General features: G+C 36.2%; 1 protein-coding gene across 1 annotated transcript in view; it reads left to right on the top strand.

The window, feature by feature from the left end:
* The window catches only part of LOC135324399 (hippocampus abundant transcript-like protein 1), a 31,988-nt gene extending 6,088 nt beyond the window's left edge, over positions 1-25,900 (top strand). Inside the window, exons 2-12 of the mRNA XM_064500521.1 lie at positions 5,284-5,379; positions 8,298-8,360; positions 10,097-10,224; positions 11,073-11,187; positions 13,078-13,296; positions 14,173-14,286; positions 14,846-14,917; positions 16,956-17,068; positions 17,981-18,078; positions 19,881-20,038; positions 24,250-25,900. Of these exons, the coding sequence (XP_064356591.1) occupies positions 5,284-5,379; positions 8,298-8,360; positions 10,097-10,224; positions 11,073-11,187; positions 13,078-13,296; positions 14,173-14,286; positions 14,846-14,917; positions 16,956-17,068; positions 17,981-18,078; positions 19,881-20,038; positions 24,250-24,453 (1,380 nt within the window). The 3' untranslated portion in view covers positions 24,454-25,900. The remainder of the gene's footprint in view (positions 1-5,283; positions 5,380-8,297; positions 8,361-10,096; positions 10,225-11,072; positions 11,188-13,077; positions 13,297-14,172; positions 14,287-14,845; positions 14,918-16,955; positions 17,069-17,980; positions 18,079-19,880; positions 20,039-24,249) is intronic.
* The last annotated feature ends 414 nt before the right edge of the window (positions 25,901-26,314 follow it).

Genomic DNA, 26,314 nt, shown 5'->3' with positions numbered 1-26,314 from the left:
CATCGCAATCTTAAGCATGTCCAGATACAAATTTACTTAAAGTATTTCTTTTGGTGATGGAAACACAAGTTTGAACAATGCATATACTGAATTAGTCATGATATATATTCCAGCTCATATGGCATTTCTAAAATGTTAAAAGCTGCACTGTGATTGGAAAGTACTTTCACTTGTTCTGAGTGTATTCTCACACTGTGTGCAAGGTGACTGTGTTAGACTTAGTCTGTGCACACTGTCACTTGATGATTACTTCATGTGACAAAGGCAACTTAGGTCTGCAGGGTGCTATTTGCACTTGAGTGAATTTTTGCCAGTTCTAACAAATGCAGAGAAGATCAAGAGACTTTTGTAGGGATGAGGGTATAATTAAGGTGGTTTCTAAGTAGTCTTGTTTGAAAGCTAGATGCTAGAATCTAGGAAGAGGGAGAGAGCAAGATAAACAGGTAATCTGCCCTACAGAGCTAACTGGGTAATACATGCAGAGAAAAGAGCATTTGTAACTACAAATATAATAAAAACTAAAATAAAGTGGTACCATAATGTTTGTGCCAGAATAAAAAAGAACAATGAATCAGTGATGCAGTGAAATGTACCAGAACCTGTTTGCTTTTTATCATTGGTCTTGAAACCGTTGAAGTTCTTGCGGGGGAGGAGGGAGAGAGGTGAGGGAGACTGAGGAAGTAATAGTGGGGATGTATGTGAAAATGGAACTTGGTAATTTGGTATCACCTTCAAGATCAAAATGATTCACACAGGAGAATATGCTTCTGAAAAGAATTTTACTGATTCTGTTAGTTCAGTTGTTTGGTTTCTTGAAAATATAACAGTTGACATTAGAGTATAGTACAGGTGGCCGTGTTAAAAGTTTTACTTGTAGCAGATAATTTTTGTAGGGGGAGAATATTTCTACAGACTTTTTAAAATGCATTACTGTGAAGAGTATTGTTACTTTAAGTGTTGGTTTACAGTGCTACGGAAAGACTGAACACACTTTGCAAAATCTGTTCCACACTGAGATATCTTATTTGGGAAAGAATTTTGGGGTTGGGGGGAGAACATTGTCAGTTCAGAAGTGCAGCTTGAATTTGATTGTTAGCTTCCTGAGAGAGAACAGGGTAATTCAGGCTGGAAGGTTCCTCAGGAGGTCTCTAGTCCACCCTCTGGCTCACAGCAGGGTCAGCTCTGAGGCCAGACCAGGTTGCTCAGAGTTTTTTCTATCTGGAGCTTGAAAACCTCCAAAGATGGAGCCTGACACAGCCTCCCTGGGTGACCTGCTGCACTGCCCTCATGGAGGGGGAGGAAAGTATGGTGCAGTCATCCAATTAAAGTGCGTCTTTTTCTTAATCTGCCTAGCCCTCATCCTCATACAACTATTGAGAAGTTCGAAAAGGAACTTTGGAGGGCTTCAGCATTCAAAAAGTGAGAAGTGGTTTTGTTCTGGAATAAGCACATTATTTAGATGCAAAGCAGTAGTTAAATGTTTGAAATTTGGTGTTAGAGTGCTTTTGCAGCCAATTTGAGCAATGAGTGTAACTAAAGTACAAGTTTGATTTAGTAGGTAAATAGTTGACCTAAAACGTTACATGAATATACAAATACTATAAATTTGAGCTTTGCTCTGAAGATTTAGAGTAAAGCTAGCTATAAAAACTTATCTTGGTGTGGAATATTTTAGGGTGAGCTGTACTTGTTTTCCTTTAGAATGACTAAGAGAAGGTATTCTTACTGCTGCAACATAGCAAATTCGTTTGTCTTGTCTGTGAGCAGTTCCTCACCAGCTGGATTTATAATCTTGATATCTTCTCATGGATTTGTTCATGTTGAACAGCTGTGTTCTAATTTAAATTTCTTACATCCCGGTGGTTTTCACTGTTGTCCTCAAATTAACTTGTGGGTTTCTATCCAATTTTTTTGGAATTGCGGGGGGAGTGGGGGGAAGCTTAGAAGGAGTAGCAACATTGTAAAATTGGAAAAATAATAGATATTTTGTTAGAACTTTTGTGACATCTGGCACTTGATTCAAAGTGATGGTCTAAACTTTTACTGTTAAGCATTTGAGATTGTGTAATGTTTTGCTTGTTATTGATTATGCAAGTGTAATAGTTTGACCAACAGCTGCATTTGAAAGTGACCATAATGTTCATACATAAATTTCTCAGCCCACACGCTAGCCAGTTGTATGAAAATCCGCACGGATGGAGAGTAATCCCGTAACAAATTTTAAAGCATTAGCATGTTAGAAATTGGATGGCTCCAGGAAAGTTTTAAAAACTAAGGGTGGGTGTAGGGAGGAAAGGAAAGCAATTTGTAAATTGCCCAGATCCCTGCTACTTCTATTTATATTTCTTTGTTTAAAAAGATTTATTTTGTCCCTATATTTTCTAGTTCAAGAATCCTAAAGCTCTTTGTGCTTCAAATTGTTGCCCACTTTGCATGTATAGGTCTCAAGTTCTCTCTTTACAGAATTTGCATACAGTTGTCTTCTGTTGCAAAATATTTTCTCAGTACAGAAATTGACCCCCTAGAAACACTTCTTTTGGGGTAGGTTCTTCTTAAAAGGCCATATCAAGAGAAGCACTTTTGGGGAAACTCCTTCTGAAGCCCTTTGTTTTTGAACCCAGCAGAGAGATTTTTGTCTGTTTTTAATTAACAGTTTTGGTTGTGTATCTGTTCAGTTGTAAACTTTTTTCCTTTCAAATATCTTGACACTGATTAAAAAAACCCTAAACTTGTGATGGGAGTTCTTAGGGCCTACAGGAAAGATAGACATCTAGAGATAAGTATCTGCATCAGTCTGCTGGATAAAGTCAGTGAATTTTCCTGTTTTCATGTAGTTACTAGTATGAGTGTTCTTCAGGTAGTCTAGATGGCCAGGGCTCTATAAAGAAAACTGAAGATCATCAGTTACAGTCTATGCAGTTCGCTGATATTGATATGTCTCAAATCAAACTATTTGCATGTGTGAACTGGAATGCATGGCTTTGTTTTGACAGGCACATATTCCTTTCAGGATTTAAATTCTACTTTTCCAGGTTATCTCTTGATTTCAAAAGGGTATAGAGATATTTGGGTTTTTTTATAGTTCAGTACAACTATCTAGAAGTTGCACGACACTGCCAAAAGATGACACTGCCAAAAATTTCTTTTCATCTCCAAGGAATATTCATTTAGGATCAATACAACAAGATGGCATTTCTTTCACAAAAGGACTTATGTGACTGCTGAAGAACAGGCGAATATTTTTAAATATGGGTGTACATCTTTCTGGTCAACCATCTAAGTCTCAGATGAAGTCACCATGTAATAAAAACTTTTGGTTTTGTTATACTGTAAGTCTGGTGCTTAAAAACAAAAAAACCCCATAATATATTTAGTGGCATTGGAAGTGTTTGCAGAATGCAAAACACCGTTGTTTATGGTCCAGCATTGCACTTAGTAATGTAGGGTGGGGGAGAGTGTAGAACAGCGGGAAGCAGAATAGAGGTGGGGGAGAAGGCTGGGGAGTCCTTTACTGCTGTCTACTGTAAAGTTTGCCTTTTTCTGAGGGGAACGTGGTGGGAAGGGTTCTTCAGACTGAAGCATAATCTGTCTTAAACTGACAGACATCTTGACAAAAAATATATTCTTAAAAAGCTTACCCTGATTGATTATCCAGTAGTACTTGTAGACTTCTTATATGAGTAAAATCTTGTACGTAATCTTTGGAAACTTGGATATTTCGAGATTAAAAACTGCATGGTAACATGCAGAAGAAATGTTAATGCTTGAAAGTTATCAGTGTCTCAGCGATAATCTTTGATCTAGGATATCATCATATTATTTTCCTGGAGAGAGAGCTATTTTCCTTAAAATTGTAGCTTCTAAGCAAGCTATGATATAAAATTCTTATTAGTTGGAAAAAGTATCATGTGTTAGTTTTAGTTTGCTACTACAGACTTTGAAATCTGGTAAGTTTAAAATTATTAGAGAAGTAGGCATTTAGGCTGTCTTGGCGGTAGGGATTTCTTTAAAAAATTTTTAGTATAGGCAGCAGACTTGAAAGCACTTTTAACAAAATTCATTTTAATCCTGTCATTCCTACTAATCAAGACGAAAGGTACTGGACAGGAAAAACAGTAAGTGCGTGATTGTGCTCTGCCTTTGTAGTAGGCACACTGACTTTTTCAGGTTTAGTGGGAGATCCTGAGGTTCATGTTCTTGTTCTCCAGCTGCCCAGATGAGATAATCTGGCTGATATGTGTCACTAGATGATGTCTGTTGAACTGCATCCAGCATTGTTAGATTGTGCAATTTGCAAGAGAAGCATCCTTTCATCTATTGGATAAACTTTAGATTTTCATGGGAGTACCAGATGAGAACGCTACTATTCCTTTCTAACAATTACTGATCTCTCGGGAGAGGAATGGCTTTGGATTAACTAGAAACCCTGAAAAATCAACTTTCTACGGGGCAGATATTAATGTAAAGGGAAAAGTAAGTTTAGAACTCAGTAGAACAGTTACTATGGTTAGAGATAGACACAGAAATGAAAGCAAGCAACTACTCTGCTTTACCCAAGGGTTTTGTCATTCGTCTAGAGAAAATGCTCCCAGATCTCTCAAGTAGGATCTAATCTTTGGGTGTTGTATGGCTGTGTGTTCACAGCTGCATGAGTGTTTCTGTGCTAATTCTTCCTGGGAGCTATATATTGACTAGCAGAATAGCTCTTGGATCTGTAGTTTGCAGGCACAAACTACAGAAATAATTGGTCAACAGAAAGCTTTACAGGGTGCCTAAGCTGTCAGTTCTGTTTTATACTTTGACAGTTTCAAATACAAGATTCTGTGCTCTTCTGATTATGCATGTTGTCATATTTTTGTTATAATAGTGACATAGTCTTTACAAAATTGGTCTGTTTCATTGCCACTGGTTTGAAACTTATGAAGGTAGCAGGGAGAATTACAAAGCTTGTAGCACTACTGCAAAGGGTTGGGAATTGCTCAAGGGGAAGGAAACCTAAATACAGGCTGGAGGGGAGAGTAGGGTAGGGCAACGTCAGGAATGGGGAAATAATTCTCTTCGATCAGCAAGGGATTGAGGGCAACAATATTTCTGAAGTTCCTTGGAGATCTTTAGTCATTCTGTAATAATTCTTCTCCACCCTTGTTTGGCTTATTGTTCCCAAGGGCTTGGTAGTAGGTCATCTTGAAAGCCGATTATGTTCTCAAAATATGTTTGTAAGATATCTTTGCACATGTAATGAACTAGATGTGTACAGCCACTGCAAATGTTTTTCTTTTTTAGCAACAAGGTATTGGTCGGCCAAGCGTATACCATGCGGTGGTGGTCATATTTCTAGAATTCTTTGCCTGGGGACTGCTGACGACTCCAATGCTAACAGTAAGTATCACTGGCCTGCCTTAAAGTGATGACAAAAGTTATTGTTACTTACTAGAAATAATATTTTTTATTTGTTTTCCACTTTCTGCTGAATTCTGAAATTCAGGACTGGTCTCTTAACATTCACCACTGTAGAATGGTATCATTCTAAGGCTGAGATCTGGACTACTGGAAGACTAGAAGTAGTCTGAAATACATTACTATATTTTAAGTAACTTCTGTTCACCTTTTAGAGTAACTGAATGTATGTAAGGCTCTCTGTAGATTTTTTTTTTTTTTTTTTTAAGACTTCGTAGTCCAGTTCATCTGCCAATCTTAACTATTGAATCTACACTTCCCATAATTAAGTTTGTACTCCAGCATGGGCTGGTTGTTGTTGTCAGCATATAACTTGAAGTAAAATATAACTGCTTTCATGGAAGAAACAGATTTTACAAGTATTTCATCTGTTCTGGATTGCAGGTATGTTCTAGATGAATAGATAATTTGAATGTTTGGTAATAGGATATGAAGCCTTTCATGTGAACACATGGGTCTTATTTGCTGAAATCAGATGTGCCTATAAATTTAGTTATCAAAAGTCTGTTAGCCCAGTTTTTCACCAGATATCTGAGAATACTTTGAATAGATGACTGGCATGGTTTTGGGGACAGGAGACCTTGATATTTCAAATTTTCCTTCCCCAGTCTCCAGGTAAAATCAGCTATGTTGCTCTTAAAAAGGTGTTTGTGTAACCTTCTTAAAGTGACTATGTTAAAAAGATCACGAAGTATAATCATAATAGAGTGCATATAAATGGTTAACAGATTTCCATAAAGTAGATGTCTCACTAGATTGCTGTCCTGTCTTGCCAGAGCGAAAGTATGAGGAGGCTTGTTAGGTGTTCGTTATTTTATTTATTTTTTTTTAACCAGAGTGCTCAGCTTCAAGTTGTGCTAGCTTGGCACCTCTAATTTAGAGGGATGATGTTCTGACAGTAATTATTCCTTAGTCTTCAAAAACTCTGTAGTAAAATTATATTTTACATTAGGCGGGTGTCTTCTTCAGTGTTGTATCTAATTAAAAAAGTTCCCTATAAATTCATACTGTCAGTCACATGCAGCTCAAATTGTAATTCTTGAAATTAATATTAATTGGAATGTTATAAAGTGCTTTTAACTTAAAGGAAAATTATTATTTTGACTTAAGTATTTGGATTTTATACTTGCAGAAATAAAAGTGGTGGTCTTGAATGTCTTCCTGTATTTTGAATGTTGTATTTTTTCTACACAGTCCTGAATGCTTACAAAGCTGTTGCATTTGATTGAAAAGTTAAATGTAAAGCACTAACTTAAGTATAATGGTGTAACCTAACACAGGTGTAGATGGCTTCTGTATGCTTGTGGCTTGTCTTTATTTTTAATCAGCTCTTCCGAACACGTGGTGTTTGTTTTAAACTATTTCAGATCTGGTTTGATATTTGCGCCCCTCTCCTTCATTACATGCTCGTAACTTAGGTTGGTGTACTGATCAGCCAGCAGCACTAGAGGTCATGGAGAGCCTTCTTGTGAGCTGGGTCCAGCCTTTGAACTGCCAGCTGCCTGCTGCTGCTCAGTTTTGTCTAGTAGCTTGTTTTTATCTTCTTCCACTTGCATCAGAAGATCAATGGCCAAACAGATGCAGAATTGTTTTAAATATCTAAATAGATGGAAATATCTGTAAGAAAAAGGGGTGTATATAAGCAGAATTATCTGAGCAGTGTTTTTTTAAACCTATGGTTTGACAATCTTGCCCGTTCCTGAAAAAATGACCCTGGTGTCTCAGTGACACTGAAGTGTTTTTTTAAAGCTAGTGAATTTCTCAATATACACATACATAATTTTTGTAGATGTTGCCGCTTCTATTCATAGATAAAGCAGCAAGCCAATGTGAACTCATCCTTTAAGAGCTTGAATAGATGCTAGTTTATGTAGGCATTACTTACCTAGCATTGATCTCTGAAAAGTGTGTCTATACGCACTTTGATTATATCAATATCTCTTTTCTTAAATTGACATATTACCACGTGCAAGGCCTTTTAACTCTCTTCTACCTTTATGGACAACCTCTTTATTATAGATTAGCCTTAATTCAAGGGCAAGCCTGTTACTCTTAAAGCCCCTTAAATGAATTCATGGCAGTACTTGAAGAATGTATTAACCACTCAGAACTGTTGCTAGTATTCATAAGTGTTTAATTGTTCATCAGAACTGTTTCTGTGTTCACTGAAAATCTGCAATTTGTGCTCACAACAGTAAGTTGGCTGTCGTACTTTTCTTCCTCTTCCCCATTCCTAAGTCCAATTTAAGGTTGTGATAATTCTCCTAAGTGGAGACTAAAATGTAATGTGGAGGTGGGAGGAAGAGGTGGAGCCTATGGATGCACACAATTCAGAAACAGTTGGTACAGTACCTTTTTAGGCAATCATGAATATATAGCATGTGGTTTTTCTGGGTGTGTGGGGGAGTTTTCTGGTTTCGTTTTTTATTTGACAGACTAACAATTACTTCAACCTCATTTTCACTCCTACTTAGTAACATTGGTCAAATCAACCATATGAAGGAATTATCTACTGCAAAAGGTCTGTGATTTGTATGACATGGACACTTTTTTCTTACATTAATCCCCCTTCTGAGCAAAATATTCTAAACGAAAATATCCATTCATTTCCCATCTGTGCCCACAGAAGCATTTGTACTGGTAAATAGATATTAAAGCTTGTCAATATTTTGTAAAGAAAAATATATAAAAAATATAAGAATAATATAATCATGGGGCAAGATGTCTTTTTTAACAAGTTGCAGTTGAGCTATCCTGTTTTACAAATCAAACCTTGAATTAAATCTTGAATTGATTTTTTTTTTTTTCTCCTGTCTCTCCTGATTGAAATTTTTTTTCAGGTCTTACATGAAACATTTTCTCATCATACATTTTTAATGAATGGTCTTATTCAAGGTGTTAAGGTAAGATTGCTTAGAAACACTGAGCTAAATATTCTTTGTAGTTGTTCCTGTATTGTAATTAGTCTTTCCTTCATTATCCATAAGAATATTCTGGACATTGAGAATGTAATAAGCTCTCAGACCATTTCTGTTGTTGTCATGGTTGCATGTTCTTGGGCTCGATTCAAGATTTACAGTTAAATGGTAGCATCATGAAACAAATGAAATTTCTTAGAAGTTTAATACCTCTGATTGGAATAGGTAGCAGTTAATTATTGTAATCTTGGTAAGGATCTTTCTAAGAATGGCAGTAGTATCTGCTTTTTAATACAGCCATGTTGATGTCTTTGAGATAAGAAATGGAGTACTCAAACGATTATAATTTTGTCCAATACGTGACATAAAAGCTGTTTATATTTCAGCAGGTTTTTTTCTGCTCTTTTATGAGCTTTTTGAACATTCTGAGGTGGCCAAGATGCTTACAATAACTTATGGCTTACTCATGATACATTGGTGTTTAGACGGGCTGTGCTAGATTGTTGCCAGGAAAAAAAAATGCTTGGAAAAATTTTCTCTGGTAAAACTTCAGGAAGTGTCATCCTTGCTAACCATCTTACACAGAGACTTCAAAGCACTTAGTGTAATCTATCACTAAGTATTAATTTACAGCAGCCAAGAAATTGAGCTCTATTCTGTAACAGGTTGCAACAGTTTTAGCTAGAAGAAGACAACTTTAGCAAGGAATTGCTAGCTGGGTATCTTTTGTAGTGGACTGGCAGTGTTTCAGAAACCCCATGCAGCAGGCATCTAGGGGATGTCTCAAACCAGAAGAGAAACTTAACTTTGTGGTTTTCTCTTAGCAAAACAAAGCTTATATTTTTCCTAATGCTTTCTCTCAACTCTGGAGGTTTTGCAGAGCTCAGATCCGTGAAGGGCCTTGCTTTAATTCTTCACTGTAGTACAGAACAGAAATGAGCCCTAGATTCTAGGGCTTTATGAAATGTTTTGTTAACTAAATGTAGTAATCTCATTGTTAATGCAATGGAGAGAATGTGCTACTTGCAGATACGTTGCATGTTTCATTGGACTTACTGTTTGATCTCTAGTTAGAGATACCTAGATAATATTTCATAGCTTGAAAAATCTCGTGTTTGATTCTCAAACACTATCCATGGCCACTCTACCTGTAGGTCTGTGTTTTGCCACCAGAATGTCAGTAGAATGGTGTATTGCTGTCTCAGGTTCTGAGCTCAAGTGATCTTCATAGTTGTTGCAATGTACAAATGTCCTGTATGTGATAAAAGTGCAGTATAAAGCAGTAAACATCATTCTGTTTTCATAGTTCTTCTGTTTTGTTTCAGAGAACAGTTAAGTTATCTGAAACCCTGTCTTAGGACAATCTTGTCTAAGTTAGAGGGGAGTTTGGTTTTGGCCCCTGAGAAGCCTGCCTTAAAGTAAGGCTAAGAAGTTGTCCTTTGTGCAACTTGGCTGTAGGTTTTGGATATTTTAAAGAAGCTTTCTGGATTGAATCAAATTGAGGTTGAAAAATTATCTCGCCCCTGCCTTTTTAAATCCATTCAGGATTAATACATTTAAAACAAAAATCTAAGTCACAGAGAAGAGTAGGCTGTGGAAGAAATCGTGCAGTTTACATTAATTTTTTGCAAGTTTTCTTGTGTTCTATTTCTTTATGCTGCAGTTAAAGTGAAGCTTGGAAATGTAAATGAAGACATTAATTTTGTTTTCTTCTGTCACAGGGTTTTTTGTCCTTTCTCAGTGCTCCACTAATAGGTGCTCTATCAGATGCATGGGGAAGAAAATCTTTTCTTCTTCTCACAGTTTTCTTCACTTGTGCCCCAATCCCATTAATGAGAATAAGTCCATGGTAAGTGGTACAGATTGCAGTAGGGAACTTGTCAGTATAGCAGGAAATTCAATTACGGGAGTAGTAGTTTGGGGAGGTGGGAGAGGGACAATAAGACAAGAGAAAAAGCACTTTAAGATGTGATTGTGTTATTCTGGAGCTTTTTCGTTCAAGGGCTGTTAGAAGTATTTGTCTTGAAAGTATTTTTTATAGACGGCAGTAATTGAAGTGGCTTGATAGCACTGTGTAATTTGTAGCTATAAGCTCAACTCTGACTCTTTCTCTGAGGACTCATAAGATGCTGTAATAAATGTATTCTTAAAAGATGAATGAATCTTAGTATTTGACCACATTTAACACTTTATCAAACTTTTGAAGTCTTAACTGACCGGAATTGACTTAGTTTCAGTTTCATTTACTTTGGTTGTGAAACTTAAGAAGACAACACAAGAACTTTGTGTATGCTGAGTGCATTCAGAGTTCAGCTTCCGAAGCATTAATATATGATAGTTTGAAGTGGCTGATAAATGGCCCTAGAATAGCTTCTGAACTGAGTCCGAAGATGATTTCTCTCAACTTCAACTTGCTTCAGCTTTGACAGTGTAAAATGTATAGTTATGTCTTAAGAGGCCACTTCTCCTTTCACATTGATGTAAAGTGAACAGTGGAGTATCAAAAATTAAAGCGACAATTTCCAGTATTTAAGCTAGCCTACACAATACTGGACTTTTTTTATTCATCTTCTATAGAGCTCTAAGTAGTTCTAGATAAACTATTTTCATAGGCTAGAGAGAAACTCGCTTGGTTAGTAAGAGAAGTAGAGGTCTTTCTCAGCTTAAATTTTCTAATTGTTGCTTTTAAATCATTAGGTGGTACTTCGCTATGATTTCAGTATCTGGAATCTTTTCTGTTACCTTTTCTGTAATATTTGCCTATGTAGCTGATGTAACACAAGAACATGAAAGAATTACAGCCTATGGACTGGTAAGATATGCTAAACTTAAATTTGAAAAAAGGTCAAATTGTGACCTTTGTACTGAACTTGTGTTTTAATACACAGATTGTTTCCCAATACATGTAACAAGGCTGATAGAGAAAGGAATGAACCATGGATCAAGGCATCCTGTTAAAATTTGGGAGGTCTAATTCAGATTTTTTTATTGCTGCATAGACTGCTTTGTGCTTATAGCAAAGCAGAATCGATGTTTGACTAATCTGCCTGCATCTAGGGCATATTTAGCAAAACATGTTTTAGGCTTTCCAGTCAGAATAAGCAATGTTTTTGACAGCAATACAAGTTATTTGATGCTGGTTTGGCCATTTCTCTCCCCCACCTTGATCTGCACTTTTGCTTATATATGACTTATTTTTATTATAGAATAGAACTATATAGAATGACTCTTCTATAGCCATATATAAGGAGGAAGGGGGAAAAAACACACAATGCAGCCTTTCTGCTAATTTACTTATTCATGACCTTTTTTACTTTGCAAGGGGAGAAGAAAATAGTTTAGTTTGTACAAAGAAAATAGTTTAGTTTGTACAAACTGGGTCTTCCAAAAATAATATAATTCCTGCCTAGCTTTCTCTTGTGAATACTTATATTGGTTTGGGTTTTGTGTAACCAGAGGCCCGTTGGTAGGTGCCTTTAATCTTTCAACTTTATTTATCCCTGCATCTTTTTGTTTTCATTATACAATTTTTCATGGACTTTCTTCTTGACTAACTGTATTCTGTTGTCCTTTGAGCTGTTAAGGAGTAATCTAAAAATAATGGAAAAACCTTAGGAATGAATGATTCTCAGTTGTTAATTTAACAGTTAAGAAAATAAAGGACTTAGTTCTCTTGCATCAAGCTTGTGTGTGGTGTTGTAGCAGAGCACAAAATAGGATTACCAGGCCTGAAACTTCCATTTTATTTCTCCTGCCTGTAAAGGGCCTTAGGTGCAGCGGGAGGATCCATTCACCTGCCTTTAAACAATGAAACAGTGTGGGGTTTTCTAGGGTCGTTCCCCCCCCCCCCACACACACACACTTTTCCCCTAAAAATCTAAAAGCAATGGATCCTGAGGTGCAATTGTTTCAGTGAGGTCTGTGTCTTTTTCTAGTCGGTTCATCTGTTATGCCTTCTTTTTCTTAAGATTTTTCCAGGTAGGTGTAAAACTAAGCTTCTAGCTTGAGCTGTTACTTCTACAGAATAGTCATGCAGAGGATTTTTATTTTGGTGTGGAAAAAAGTGGTAATTTTTTAAAAAACTTTTTCTAACCCTTTCTAATGATTTCTGTAGTGAAATTAAAGAGCACCTCAGACTTTCCAGTGTGTTCCTCTGCACATGAATACAAGTGATTTGTTAGTAGCTGCGTATTCTTACAACGTAATATGAAGCGGTACAATTGTTACTGGACTTCTTGTCATAGTTAATGATCTCTTAATTTGCTGTGCTGTCCAGTACAATTGTAGCTATATGTATTTATAATTCAAAACGCTGACAGAGGCATTATCTATTACTCTATTCATCTCAGAGGTCTGAGGCTTAAGTTCATTTAGGCAAGCATTTAAACATGCTGACAACCTTTTTCAATTGTATCTTGTCAGGTTCATAATTGGAAGACTTTCGTTTGGACTAAACAGTGTAAGAGCTGTTTTCTTTTGATTCAGCCAAATTCAATTTTCAATCTTTCACTGTAAATCCTATCTTTGTGTATAGGAGGGTGGAGAAACTTGAATCCATATTTCCAGCTATATATGACTTTTGAATGAAATCGGTTTGAATTTGAATGCTGCACTTCTGGTGTTTTCATCAGCAAGTTAGCTCATTACCATGCAGTGACAGAGTAACCAATTTGATAACTTTGTGAACTATGCTTGTGCACAGGTATCTGCCACCTTTGCTGCGAGTCTGGTAACTAGTCCTGCCATTGGTGCATACCTGTCTGCCAACTATGGAGATAATCTTGTTGTGCTGGTGGCCACAGTGGTGGCTGTTGTGGACATCTGTTTCATCCTGCTAGCTGTACCAGAATCTCTACCTGAAAAAATGAGGCCTGCTTCATGGGGAGCTTCTATATCATGGGAACAAGCAGACCCTTTTGCAGTAAGGCACACTTCCATAAATATTTAAATAATTGTTTTTTGTAAATGTTTAATTGGTAGCTTCAACACACCATAATCTCTGCTCTGCTACAAAAAGGTCCAGCTAAATAATAAATACTTTGGATTAAACGTTCTTTATATTGGAAACAAGTCTTGATGCGAAATCCAAAGGGAAATGCTTTATTCTTTTACCCTACTTTCTCTCTGTTACAATAAATGCTGAATTCTTATGCTGCTGCAGCCTCAATAATTGATACTACGAGACTTTCCATATGGATTTTATGCCTTCTGCTTTCATAGAGAGGTTTGTTTGCATTACACACTGGTATCTGAAGTGGAGAATGAATTGTTCTTAGTGAGATCACCCTGCTGGGAATTGTTTTGAATGCTGAGAGATGAATGACATGCTTGAAAGATTGCAGTTAAATTTGTTTTCTACAATTTATTTTTTACTCAAACTAGAAAAATACCTTTGTATTTTGGCAACAGGAACATACAGAGTAACAATGAGGTTATAATGTTTGCTAGCATCATTCAGAACAGACTGTTAGGGAGATGTTAGATACTATGTATTTCCCTACATATTATATAATGCTGCTTACAGCAAATACTTGAAACTTGTCACCAAACTATGGCTTCAAAAATTGAATGGGTAACTTAGCAGAAGTTTCAGATATCAGGAACAGTATGGAACAAATAGCTGTTTTAATGATTAGCTTACCTATTTCCTTGTACGATTTTATTTTCTCAGTATTTGACTAGTATGTGTGGGTAAAAAGTGGATAAAAAGAAATTGAATCCAACTTCAGCTTTCTTTATGCTTTCGTTAGACTTTGTATTCATGTTTTAATATTTGTTTTGCTTGTTTGTCTTTCAGTCTCTAAAGAAGGTTAGGAAAGATTCTACAGTTCTCCTGATCTGTATTACAGTGTTTCTCTCCTATCTGCCTGAGGCTGGCCAGTATTCCAGCTTTTTTCTATATTTGCGACAGGTAAGTGTTGGTCACTTATCTTGATAATACTGTTTAAATAGGGGTTCCCTGAGACCCGCTTCTTGTTGAAAACTCTTAAACTGCATTGTGGCAAAATACAGTTTTAAAAAATAAAGGCAAGGTCCTTCACTAAGTCAAAAACTGAATGAAAACTGGAAACTTGACTAGGGAAGCATAAAGCCTGCCATAGCTTAAGTATGTGGTAATGAGTTAAGCAGACCTTTGTTCCCATTCACTGTAGTAGTTTATATGTCTCAAGTTGGAATCTTGCCTGTCGAAGAGCTATTGTTGTGTCCTTGGGAAGGGTAGGGAACTTTAATTTCCAAATAAATGGCTTTGTGTGTCTCACTCTTTTTTGGGGGGAGAAGGACAAAACGACAGGCTTTTTTCTTCTGTAGATTTCTTGGCAAGCAATAAAGTTAATGGAAGTATTCATGTGTTTGAGAATAATTCAGATTACAAGGAGGGATCAATATTTTCTTTTAAGGAGAAATCTTTTTGCTAGTGCTTCTCCTAGACTGTTTAGCATTTGTTTTATGCATTTCCTGTTTCTCTTCAGGTTATAGGGTTTGGATCTGCTAGCATTGCAGCATTTATAGCTGTGGTAGGAATTTTGTCCATAATAGCTCAGGTAAGCTTTATTTTTTCTTAGCTTTTTATTAAACAGTACGAAACAGGATGCTGAGGCACTTCCGAGTATTAAACTTGTCTATAAACTTCTTATGTGTTTTGAAACACCTATAGATCTTGCATTCACTAAAGATTAAATTCATACGGATTCTGAGTAAATCCCTCTCCCTTTGGATAGACTTTCCTCAGGAGTACTGGTACTTAGGCATTAAATGTAATCAAAACTCACCAAACTTGGATCAGTAAATTTACTGAAAACTGACTTCAAATGACTAAAATGGTGTAGCAGATTAGCTTAACAGTAGTCAGTGCAAAAGGCTTTCTGGAACGGGAAGGTGAATTTTGTTTACTTGCACCAATGCTCATAGATTTCACTGGCTTATGCTATCAAACTCTCATAAACAAGATGCCTGTGTCCAAGTGATCTGGCTAAGGCTACTTAAGCTCAGCTTGGAGATTGGGGGACTTTTGAGGTGTTGGTACATTTTTGTTCCTCTTAGTTGGCAACAGTAAGCTGGTTTTTGGATAGGTCTTTTAGGAGTTGGACAGTCATTATGGTGTGATCTTATGTCTCTCTTACTTCATCCTCATAGACCTTGCTGCCCACTGTGTCTATTTCCTTGTTTAGGTATCTTCATGGCTACAGATTGTCTTCCTGTTGTGATAACAGGAAGAGGAGTGGCACATGCATGTGTTGTAACCTTGTTGCCATCCTCCTGTATGCAGGATGGAGGTCTTACTGTTTTGGTGTAAACATGTTCCTCAGTGTTCACCAGTTTTACTGGTGTCAGTTGTAGCCTTGATTATCAATACAAGCCACTCTTTTAACCCTTGCTCTGTTTCTTCTGATGCTTTTATGTGCACTTACATTTTTCTAGTTATACTTTACTCAGAGCAATCTTAATATTTTTGCTAAACATCTCTACAGTGGTTGACATTCTGCTTTGTGATTTTTAATACTAAAATGCAGAAACGATGCACTGATTTTTTTGAATTCTGAAGAGTTCAAATTGTTGAAATAAATCTTGCTTCATAAATACTGATTTGCAAGTTGGCGTGTTAGATATACCTAGAAAGGATTGATTCACATGTAGATAGAATTACTTCATTTTTGTTATTTAGCTTTCAAACTAGCTGAGACTAAAACTAAGCATGGGAGCACAAGAAAACCAGGGTCAGTAAGATGGATGTGAGAGGAAGTGTGCTTTGCTCTGCAGTCATTCTCGTTCTTTCCCTGACTTTTCATAAGGTTCTTATGTTAAAGAAAAACGTGTGTTCTGTTAACTCCATGAGGCTGTCTGTTTGGACTTTTGGGAATGGTCTGCCTCTTGCTGTGGAGCTATTGCTGTTGTACCTGAATTGGGGCTTCCTTTCCCTTCAGTAGTAATATCCCTACTAACAGATGAAAAACTGGCCTCAGGATTTGTTTCCATGTGCAAAAAGAAGTCAAATGACTGATGTCAAGAGTAAGTAGAATATGTAGTAAAAATTGCATACGAAAGGGGCTTGACCAAATTTTGATATGAGTTGTGAAGTAATAGAAGCAGCAGGGTTTGCTCATCGGTTTTAATTGTAAATATGGGTGGGTAATTCACATTGTCCCCCACCCTGAGAAATCTCGAAGATGATTCTTTTCATCTAGTATTTGTAGATGCTCCTAAATTCAATCTGTACTGTCTTAAGACCAGCTTTTATTGTGGAATTTTCTGTTCTGTGAGAAAATACAGGATTCTGCTTCCATCCCTACAATTTATCTCTCAGCAACTGTTTCTGCTGTAATGTACGCAGAGGAGGCAATACGTACACTCTAGAGTCCTTAGGCAGAAGCAGAAACCCTTTAATAGTTAAGTATCTGTACATTAAATGCTGATTGGACAGCTTATGTTACATTTTAGTTTTAATATAGGAAAAGTAATAGCATGAATAGTGTGAGTTTCTTCAGCAGTTGGAAGTCTTCTGAATTATTTTATGTAGAAGGAGAAATTGTTTTAACAATGAGTTTTTAAAATGACTTTTGGATGAATCAATTTCTCTTGCAGACTGGGTTTCTCAGTATCTTGATGAGGTCAATAGGGAACAAAAACACAGTTCTTCTTGGCCTTGGCTTTCAGATCCTTCAGTTGGCTTGGTATGGTTTTGGATCTCAGTCTTGGTAAGTGTGTGTTTTCACATGTGCATACCTGTTATAAAACTGATTTTTTTTCCAAGAAATCCTACCATTTTATTTTTGTCATCATGAGTATTTGTCTTCTGTGCCTAAAACATTCTGATCTGCATTACACTGAGGAAGCTTGGTCTGGATTTCACAGACTTAAGAATGATGGAACTTTCTGGGTCTATAGTGTAAGCTGTAGAGTAGCAGCCCTTCTGAAGAAGGAATCTTTGCACCATTTTAGTACGCTCACTTGTTTTATGTCTTTGTTACTAAAGCATTTTTAAACTTTTTAAATTCACAAACTAATAAGTAGCATGTTCTCTCCAGTAATTCCATTAAGTTCATCCTATCAATCAGACTTTCATTTTTATTTCTACCATGTCATTCTCCTACTATAACTATTTTTGGTCTTGGAAGCTGTACAAGCTGCTTTATTGGAAGCAGAGTGAACTAAAACAGGAAGCTGTTCCCTTTAACAAAAAAAAAAAAAAAATTTGCCTACAACATGATGAAGAATGTGTATTCTTCATCAGAGTGCTTCCTAGTGCCTTTTATGAATTAGAACTGCTTCACCAGGAGACCCTCTGAAACTGTTCCTCTGACATAGCCTTTGTAGGGGGCAAGCCAGTACGGCAATTCACTCACACTCCCCTTCTCCCTACTTTAATAGCTAGTGTAGAATCAAAAGTTTTTGTTTCAACAAGGTTTTTACAAGAGTAAGTTGGAGAAAATGAGGCAGAGGAAGGCCCTGACTGGATAATTGCTACACTTTAGTTATTTTGAGTACCTTTTGAAAGAAGGTTAAGCCCTGAATGAGGGTGGCCTTGTGGCCTTTTTGAGGTGGGGGGAAGGAGAATAAAGGGGAATTACGGGCATCGTTTTCTAATTCAAGTTATGTATTTAAAACAGGATGATGTGGGCAGCAGGAGCTGTAGCAGCTATGTCAAGCATTACATTCCCAGCAATCAGTGCTCTGGTTTCACGAAATGCAGAGTCGGATCAACAAGGTGAGTATTAAATGCACTTGCGTTTGAGCATCAAAGCAAGCTTTCCTGGATGGTTGTTCTGACTAGAAAGCAGAATACTTACTTAGTCATACTTCTCAAATAGGCTGATGAGTAAGGAGTTTTTGTGGTACTAGCTGTGGAAGTCTACCAATATGTAGAAAAGAGGTGCACACATCTGTCAGATTTGCATTGCAAAATGTATAGCTTCTATCAGACCAGTTGCTCCTCTTCTTGCTTCCTGTAAAAATACTGACTACAAAAGTGACAAAATGTGGTAACTTTCATGCTTTTTCCTTCCTCTTTTTTTACTAGAAGTAATATTCTCTAAGGAGACAACCAGTATTAATGTAACAGTATTATCTTTTAATGAAGACTAAAAACATAGCTTACTAGATTAAAATAAGCCATATATTCATAAGAAAATGCTCTCTTCTGTGTGGGGAAAGATGGTCCTACTTGCTATACTACTTCTAAATTTCAAGAATAGAAAAGGAAACTTAAGTAAATAGTTGATCTGAGCAGGTAGGGAAACTTCAGGAAGAAATGGCATGTAATTCTCTTTGAAGGAGAATAAACATATCAAAAATACTGTTTTGTTTTAAAATGGAGCGTGCGAAGGAGTCAAAGAACTAAGTCTTAATGTTGGCATCTAATAGCTGAATTTACAACGTTCTATTTTAGTCCTGTACACGTCATATAAATATCAATCTTGCTTTAATGGTGTATAATGAGAAGTTAGATAATTGAGGTTAATATGGGAGAAACAAAGGGAATGCAGAAATCTGTCTCCTAGACAGATTACTATTGAGTTTAAAGGTGCCAAAGACAGTATTTTGCATGTTTTTAATTGTCTCCCTTCCTGAGAACTCTTTGGTTTCTAATAGAGACATCTAAAAGACCAATTGTCTATTAATGTCGTGAAATGAATAGTTTAATTAAAGAACAGGTTTACAGAAGTAGTTGATCTTTCTTTTTGTACTGAAGAAAACTATTGTTAATAGCTTAAGTATACAGTAGTTTCTGGAGTGAAGTTTTGCCACCTAGTGGCAGGCAGAGTTCTAAGCTTATAGGTCAACCTATAATGAAAAATCTTGGAAGGCAAACAGGCCAAAAAAGAAATTGTCTGTCCATCTTACAGGTTTCTGGCACAAGAAGGAAGGGGTTACTTGGACTACTAATATTAAAAATAATGTCCTGTAGCATCTTAGTCTAAGATCATCCAACTGTTGTAGTTATGTTGCCATCATAATCACTTAATGAGCTCAAAGCAAAAATATCTCCACAGAACTTTGATTAATCAAGCTTTTTTAATACTTTAATCTGAAACTGCAGCTAAGCTAGTATTGTGAATTTACTGCTTTTCCATCCCAAATAAGTTGTTGGTACTTAGATAAATCCAGGTTTAGACTGGAAAAGGGAAGGCCAACTTATAGTTTGTGCATATTTTGTCAACTACATAGACTAATATATGATGTATTAAACAAACTTTCACTTGAAAATAAACTGGGCAAGTGCTATACTTAACCTATGCCTTGTTCATTGTAGGCATTGGGTGAGGGTGGAAGAATTGTTATAGAGAGCATTGGACTTGCCAGTGCTTGGAATACTTAATCTCTGATTTAGTTGCAAAGTTTCAAAACTCAAATGGCTGATAGTAGCATGCATGGTAATACAGTGACAGAACTATGGTCATGCAGAGGATTATTTTAATCTGGTAAAGTTGTCCTCAAAGTATTTCTTAACACCTTATAACATGTTCTTGATTAATCAAAACCCCTGTTCTTGCTTTTTTCTTTTCTCAGGTGTTGTCCAAGGAATAATAACAGGAATAAGAGGTCTGTGCAATGGCCTGGGACCGGCGCTGTATGGCTTTATTTTCTTTCTCTTTCATGTGGAGCTCAATGAATTGCCACCTGATCAGAGTTCTGGAAGAAAAACAATGCAAGATCCCAGTGATGAGGTAAGTGTAAAACACATGAAGTTTGCAGTGCAGAACTCTTTAGGGTAAATATCTGTTATTTTTCATTGATTAAAATCTTGATGTTGAATTCCTGAACTACTTAGTTTCCAATTGTCAACTTTATTGAAATATTAAAATAGCTCATAATTAAAATTTGATTGTAAACTTCTAAGTTCACACTAAATAGCAGTTTTGGCTTCAGCCATTCTAACAGAACTGGTTAACTTCTTTTGTAAGTCTACTCAAAACACAGCTATAATCCTGAATCACAGCAAGACATGAATTTTTGGCATATAGGAAGGTCATTGTTTAACTTAGTAAATTATAGCAATTTTATTTCTGAACCTCATAGTCCTAGGCTAATTATTCACATATACAGTGATTCAGTACACAGTTGAGGTGCAGATGTTTTTAATGGCAGTAATAATACTGTTCATGACCCTTAACTTCTGATGCTTTTTGCTTTTGTCTCATTGGTTCCAGCCAAAGTATAGTCATTTCTATACAATGTTTCTGTGAAACTCACTTAAGTCGTCTTATCCATTCCACATGTGCTTTTTGGTCTGCTTTGTTCTTCCTATTTGGCTTCCAAAACATCAAATCCATGATTACTAGAGCTAGGAGAATCTGATCTCTTGTGGACCTTTTGTCTTTTTAGCCTGATCTCCTTGAGCTCTTCAGCTACAACTTCATTGCTTTTTCAAACAACTGGACCTTTGAGATCTTATCTGTTTGCTTCTCATTCAGCTGATCAGTTAGGAAAAAATTACTTCAATATATAAGTAACAGGTTGACGCTGTTACTGTGCAAACCACCATTTGTTGTCCATCCCCCAATCCATGCATCTTTCCAGGTATAAACTGTAACCAGAGCTTGAACATGTTTATCCTTTTTTTTAATGCATGGTGAAGAACTCTAACTTTCTCAAGCAAACTAGAACTTGTGTAAGGGGGCAAAGACCTCTGTATATGTTAATATTGTACAGGAAGGAAACTATAATCAAACCTGAAAAATACCTTTATAACCTCAGATTCAGATTTTCAAAAGTTTTGGCATACTTCCATTAGTTTAACTTCAGCTTCTGAAGTTTCTTAAAGCGTCAAATCACACAAATCTTTTCTGAGGGGGGGAAAAAGTTGGCTTGTTGGCTTTGTACATTTGTTATAAAAACTTTCAATATTTCCTGTTTAAGAAAATTCTTGTGTTCTCACTGAAGTAGTCCAGTTGTATTACAACGTATTGACTTAGTGTTCCAGTAAGTTATAGTTGTCAGCTTCTGTTTTAAGGTTCTTTAATGCTTGTCGTATATTAAAAAAAAAAAAAAATTACTGCACTAAAACCTAATGTATGAACCTCCTTAAAATCATGATTTTGCTGTGCTAGAAGTGTAAATTAAAGCATAGTTTCACACTTTCTAGTTTCTTTGGAAACTTAGAAGTAGGCATTTTATAGCAGTACAGCAGAATAGTTAAGTATTTGCATAACTCTCATAACTGCATAACTATATTGCTCATATTCTAATTTCAGTGGGGCAGCTCTTATGTTTAATTATGTATGTATTCATAAGCTGTGCTGAATGTCTGTAATTGCATTTTTTCCTTGTTTGTAGTAACCAGGTGCCTAAAACATTATCATTCAGGAAAATATGTTTTTTCCTACTAATTCTTATTCTTCAGTCTAGTGTAACAGTGGGAAAGAACTCCATCTTTTTGGTGGTATGTTAACTTAAAAATCTTAAGTAAAATGAGTGCAAGTGAAAGCCAGGGAATGCAGCTAGGTAAGACAAGCAAGTGAATGTGTACAAGCCAACTTAAAACTTTAGTGCTAAGTACCTTGGATTTGCAGGGCCCAAATGCAAGTCACATGTATCTTGTTTTTTCTTCTTCCAGTTTAAGTTGATAGCTAGGAGTTGCTACATAATTTTGCTAACAGTTTTTTTTACCAAGAAGGGCTTTAATAACAAGCTTGGATGTGCTGGTTACTTGTTTTAACAAATGTCTTTGGAGCTGCAGTAGATATAATGTGTTTTAGTGTGTGCTAAGTAGGAATAAGCCTTGTTAAATATTTTTTGTTGATACTTGAGCTCATGTTTTACCCCTGCTTTTGTCAAGAGGTATGAGTCTACAAGAATTGAATTGAGAATGCCCAGTTACTGGGCTGAACCTTGATTAAATCCAAGGTGCTGTCAAGGTGAATTTAAAAACAGTTCTTCCTCCTTCATTTCCATTACTGTACTACTGGTTGTTCCCTGTAACTACAGGGAAAGGTTCTCTAATTATCAACATAAGTAGGCTATTTATATAGCTATTGTTGAAGTTCTTAATATAAAGACTAACTTGTTTATGTAACTTTTGACACATGGGAAAGCTGTCTTTTGTCCCATTTTAAAAAACAAGTTTAACTTGAGAAAGCTAAAAGTTGTCATAATGCTGTATTTTTTTAGATATAAAGTTTTCTGTGATGGACAGTGTTCTAAAACTGTCAGATTTAATGTTTTGTAGATCTCCATATTCAAACAGTTGCTTGACAGGAAAGTCTGCAAATTTCAACTATTAAATAGGCCAAGTGAATGAAGAGAAACAAATCCTAGTGGTCCTTTCTAAGGCTACTAGGAAGGTTTTCTTCTTTTAATCAGTTCAGACTTAACTTTGTTTCCCTCTTTCTTAACTTGCCTTTACTCATTTCTCTAGCTAGAGGACTTAAAAGTAGAATTTTACTGAATATCATCTTTTTCATCTTTGAAGTAGGAGAGCTGCAGTGTGGTCACACTTTTTCTCTTCTGTTAGGAAAAGTTATGATGCATCTGTTTAAAGAATATTGAATATCTGCTCCTCAAAGCAGCCTAAGTAGTAAAAGTCAAGCATATTTATCTTCATTCCCTTCTAAATAACTGCTTTCAGAACTAGGTAGCCTTAGGAGAATGAGGTTGCATCATAGTAATTATCCACTCATAGCCCTTATAGCAACAGTACAATCATAGACTGTGTTTGGGCAGTAATAGAAACATCCAGCAATGTCATGAGCAAGGACCACTTTTCAATGCAGCTTATGACTCCCTTCAGTGAAAGTGCAGTAGTGGCATATTCAGAAGTTGCTTGGATAGATCAGCTGTTAAGCCACAGATAAAGGGATTCATTCATGGAAGTTTATTAAATTTTTAAGTACTTCTGGGTTTAGCATCTATGGGAAGTTTATATAATATTGTTAATACAAATTCTGTTTAATATGTGTAAAACTTAAATTTTGACACTGTCTGCTTGCCACAAGAGTTGAAGCAAGGAAAATAAATATCTTGTGATTACTGTGTGCTCAATTTCAACTTTCCCACTTTGTTAGACTGACTTTCTCCATTTTTTTGGTGAAAACAAGTACTATGGACTGACAAGTTTCACCTTCTGATTTTTATTTAATTTTAGTTGCTGAAAATACAGTAAAGATGTTTAAGGTTTTATTAAAATTGCGGGATTGCTGTACTCTTCTGTGGAGTTTAGCAATCAAATTTAGCTGGCTTAAAATTAGTCTTAAATTTCTGGTGCTTGGCTTTTCAAGCATGGTTATGGAAGTAAGTTGTATTTTATTTTTTAAATTGAACTGACTGTGAGCAAGAAGTGTGAATTCTAAATACCAAGTTATCATACATGTCAGCAATCTATCCTTGCAGTGAGAGGGGGTATGTATTACCTGAATTGCATAGCCTGCCATTATTCTCTGCATATAGTTCAGTTTGGGGGATGCTTGTATATCCAGCTAACTTGACTTTAAAGAATGTCAGGTATGGAAGCAAGTGAAAATGTGATAAAATTAAAGATTTATTGAGCATTTTCACTTCTGGTTGTTAAAGCATTATCCCATAAATCAGGAAAACTCCTCTGAAAATTAAATGGCCTTGTTGCTTAAAAAAGTGTTTACAAAGAAGCAGTAGTCAATGCCTGTTTCATCTGTGAGGTAATCTTATTGTAAACTGATAGTTTTGTGCGGATTCGTGTGTTTAGATCAGTGTGCAGATAAGGTGAGGAATTCAGGTGAGGAATTCTTAGGAATTGTAGATACACAAATTTTTTTTTTGCAGTGCACATGTGAACTTGTTTGTATACTTTGTAGACTATGTAAATAGCCCCCATGATCTCTTGCCTTAATGGTATAGTTCTTAATGCAGAAGTCAATATCTTTAAATTTCATTAATTCTTTCTGATATGCTTGTTTACTTGCAGAGAGCAATCATTCCTGGTCCACCCTTCCTCGTTGGAGCATTTATTGTTCTTCTGGCTTTTCTAGTAGCCTTATTTATTCCTGAGCACAGTAAAGCCAGCAGTACCAGAAAACACAGCAACAGCATCAGCAGTACTCTGAGCAACAGCCTAGACAGAGGTAGTGAAGAGGACATTGAACCACTGCTGCAAGATAGCAGTGTATGAAGGCTAACCTCTGAGGAGAGTCTGGAAGAAATTCATGCACTGAATTGCAGATCTGGAAGCTGGGTAGGATGTACAGAGTATCTGGCCTCCAACAGGAAGGTAGCCATGTGCAAGGGAGGGCACATGCTGTATGAATACTCAGATCCGTACTCGAGGTTGATTCCACACTTGCAGGAGGGTTTGTCTAGCATTGGAGGTCACAACTAAATGTGATTCCATTTCCAGTACCCGATAAGTGACTGCAAATGCATGTCAAATCCTGGTATTGGGTAAAAACCTCAATATACAGACATAATGGAAACTTTAAGTTGAATGTTCAATTCCCAAAGTCATATGCAAAATAATCAGGTTTGAGACAGAACGCAGTTTCTGCCACCACTGTTAAAGGTTGTTTTGCATTTCTTATGCCTTTTGTCTGCATGCATGCCCCATGTAGTCCTCATGGACATAAGGGGGACTGATGTATATAGTTCTGGTATCTGAAATATTGTTTATCCATAAAGGTCACTTTGAATTTCCTGAAGACACATTCTCAAGTATTACATACTAACCTGAAATCCAGTCATTACCAGAAGGCACTGATAAAAACCGAGATGACTTTAGAGGGTGAATGATTATATGTGGCAGTCATTCCCCCCTAAATGAAGATCATATCTAAGTCTTAAACCCACATTTCAGAACAGTCTATGCTGAGCAATTAAAGCAGATCCAGGTGACACCTGAGAGCACTGGTCACATTAATGTTCTGCTAAATAAAATTTTAATATAGTGTATAGCATCAGAAATGTGGACATGCCTAACTTGGAGGCAGGAAAGGCAGTGGGTACCAGAGAAGTTTACATCAAGAAATGTGTATATTTATTGCATTTTGTCACTTTATCTGCCACATGAAACAATCTTTCCTATTAATTCTTTTCACCCCTGCCTTAACTGTTAATTAGTGTTCAGTTATTAATCATATTTAGCCTTCATATCATTGTCTCACCTGCTGAATTTCATTGATATATTCATATCAAACTTCCTTTCTAAAAGATGCTTTAAAGAAGTTACAAATGGCTACAAATGTGCTAATTTTTAGACGTTTTATGAAAAAATACAGATTTATATGTATTTTGCTGCAGTGTAAATGGACCATTATACCTGACTTTAACGAAGTACTCCTATGAATGTTTTATATGTATGCAATATATGTAGATATTTGTAAGGAGTTTTAATTTTTCCAGATGGGGTGCTGTGTAAATCATGTATTTATAAATTTAATGAGGGTACTGACAGATATACAGCTTTTTTTAAAAGGATTGTGTATTGACTGAACAAATTTTAAAAATATATATTTTGAAACTTGTTCCACATGAGCAGAGATAACAAACCTTTTGTACTATGCGGTTTGTTTTTTTAAGTTAATAAGCTTCCTAATGCATAATAAATCTGCATCTTAAGCTTTCTAGGTTTCATGTGTAAGTGTGTGTTCTTCCAAGTTCACTGTGCCTTCCCTGCTTCAGAGTGAAAGTGGTTTAATCCTAGTACTGTATTTCAGTATCTGAATTTCCTTCGTTGTCTTATGTTGTGTCTGCGTCATCAAACATGATGAAATGTGCTTTGCTTAGAAGTCCATATGATGAAGCTAGCATGGTGTCCCCTAGCAGAGACAAGGGAATAGTAGAGGGAGTGAATTAAAAACCAACAAAACAAACAAACAGCTTTTACATGCTATTTCTGATGGGACTTAGCTGTTCCTTTTTATTTTGAATACCTTTTTACCCTGTTTGTAATTCAAAATATCCAGCATAGAAAACAGACTTTTTTTGATGCAGGCTAGAATGCAGTCAAGTTGCTGTTTTAAAGATGAATGTAGAATGCC

The sequence above is a fragment of the Dromaius novaehollandiae genome, chromosome W (assembly GCF_036370855.1).
Source record: "Dromaius novaehollandiae isolate bDroNov1 chromosome W, bDroNov1.hap1, whole genome shotgun sequence".
Lineage (NCBI taxonomy): Eukaryota > Metazoa > Chordata > Aves > Casuariiformes > Dromaiidae > Dromaius > Dromaius novaehollandiae.
The sequence above is the reverse complement of the archived record's forward strand: the minus strand, read 5'-3'. Positions and strand labels throughout refer to the sequence as shown.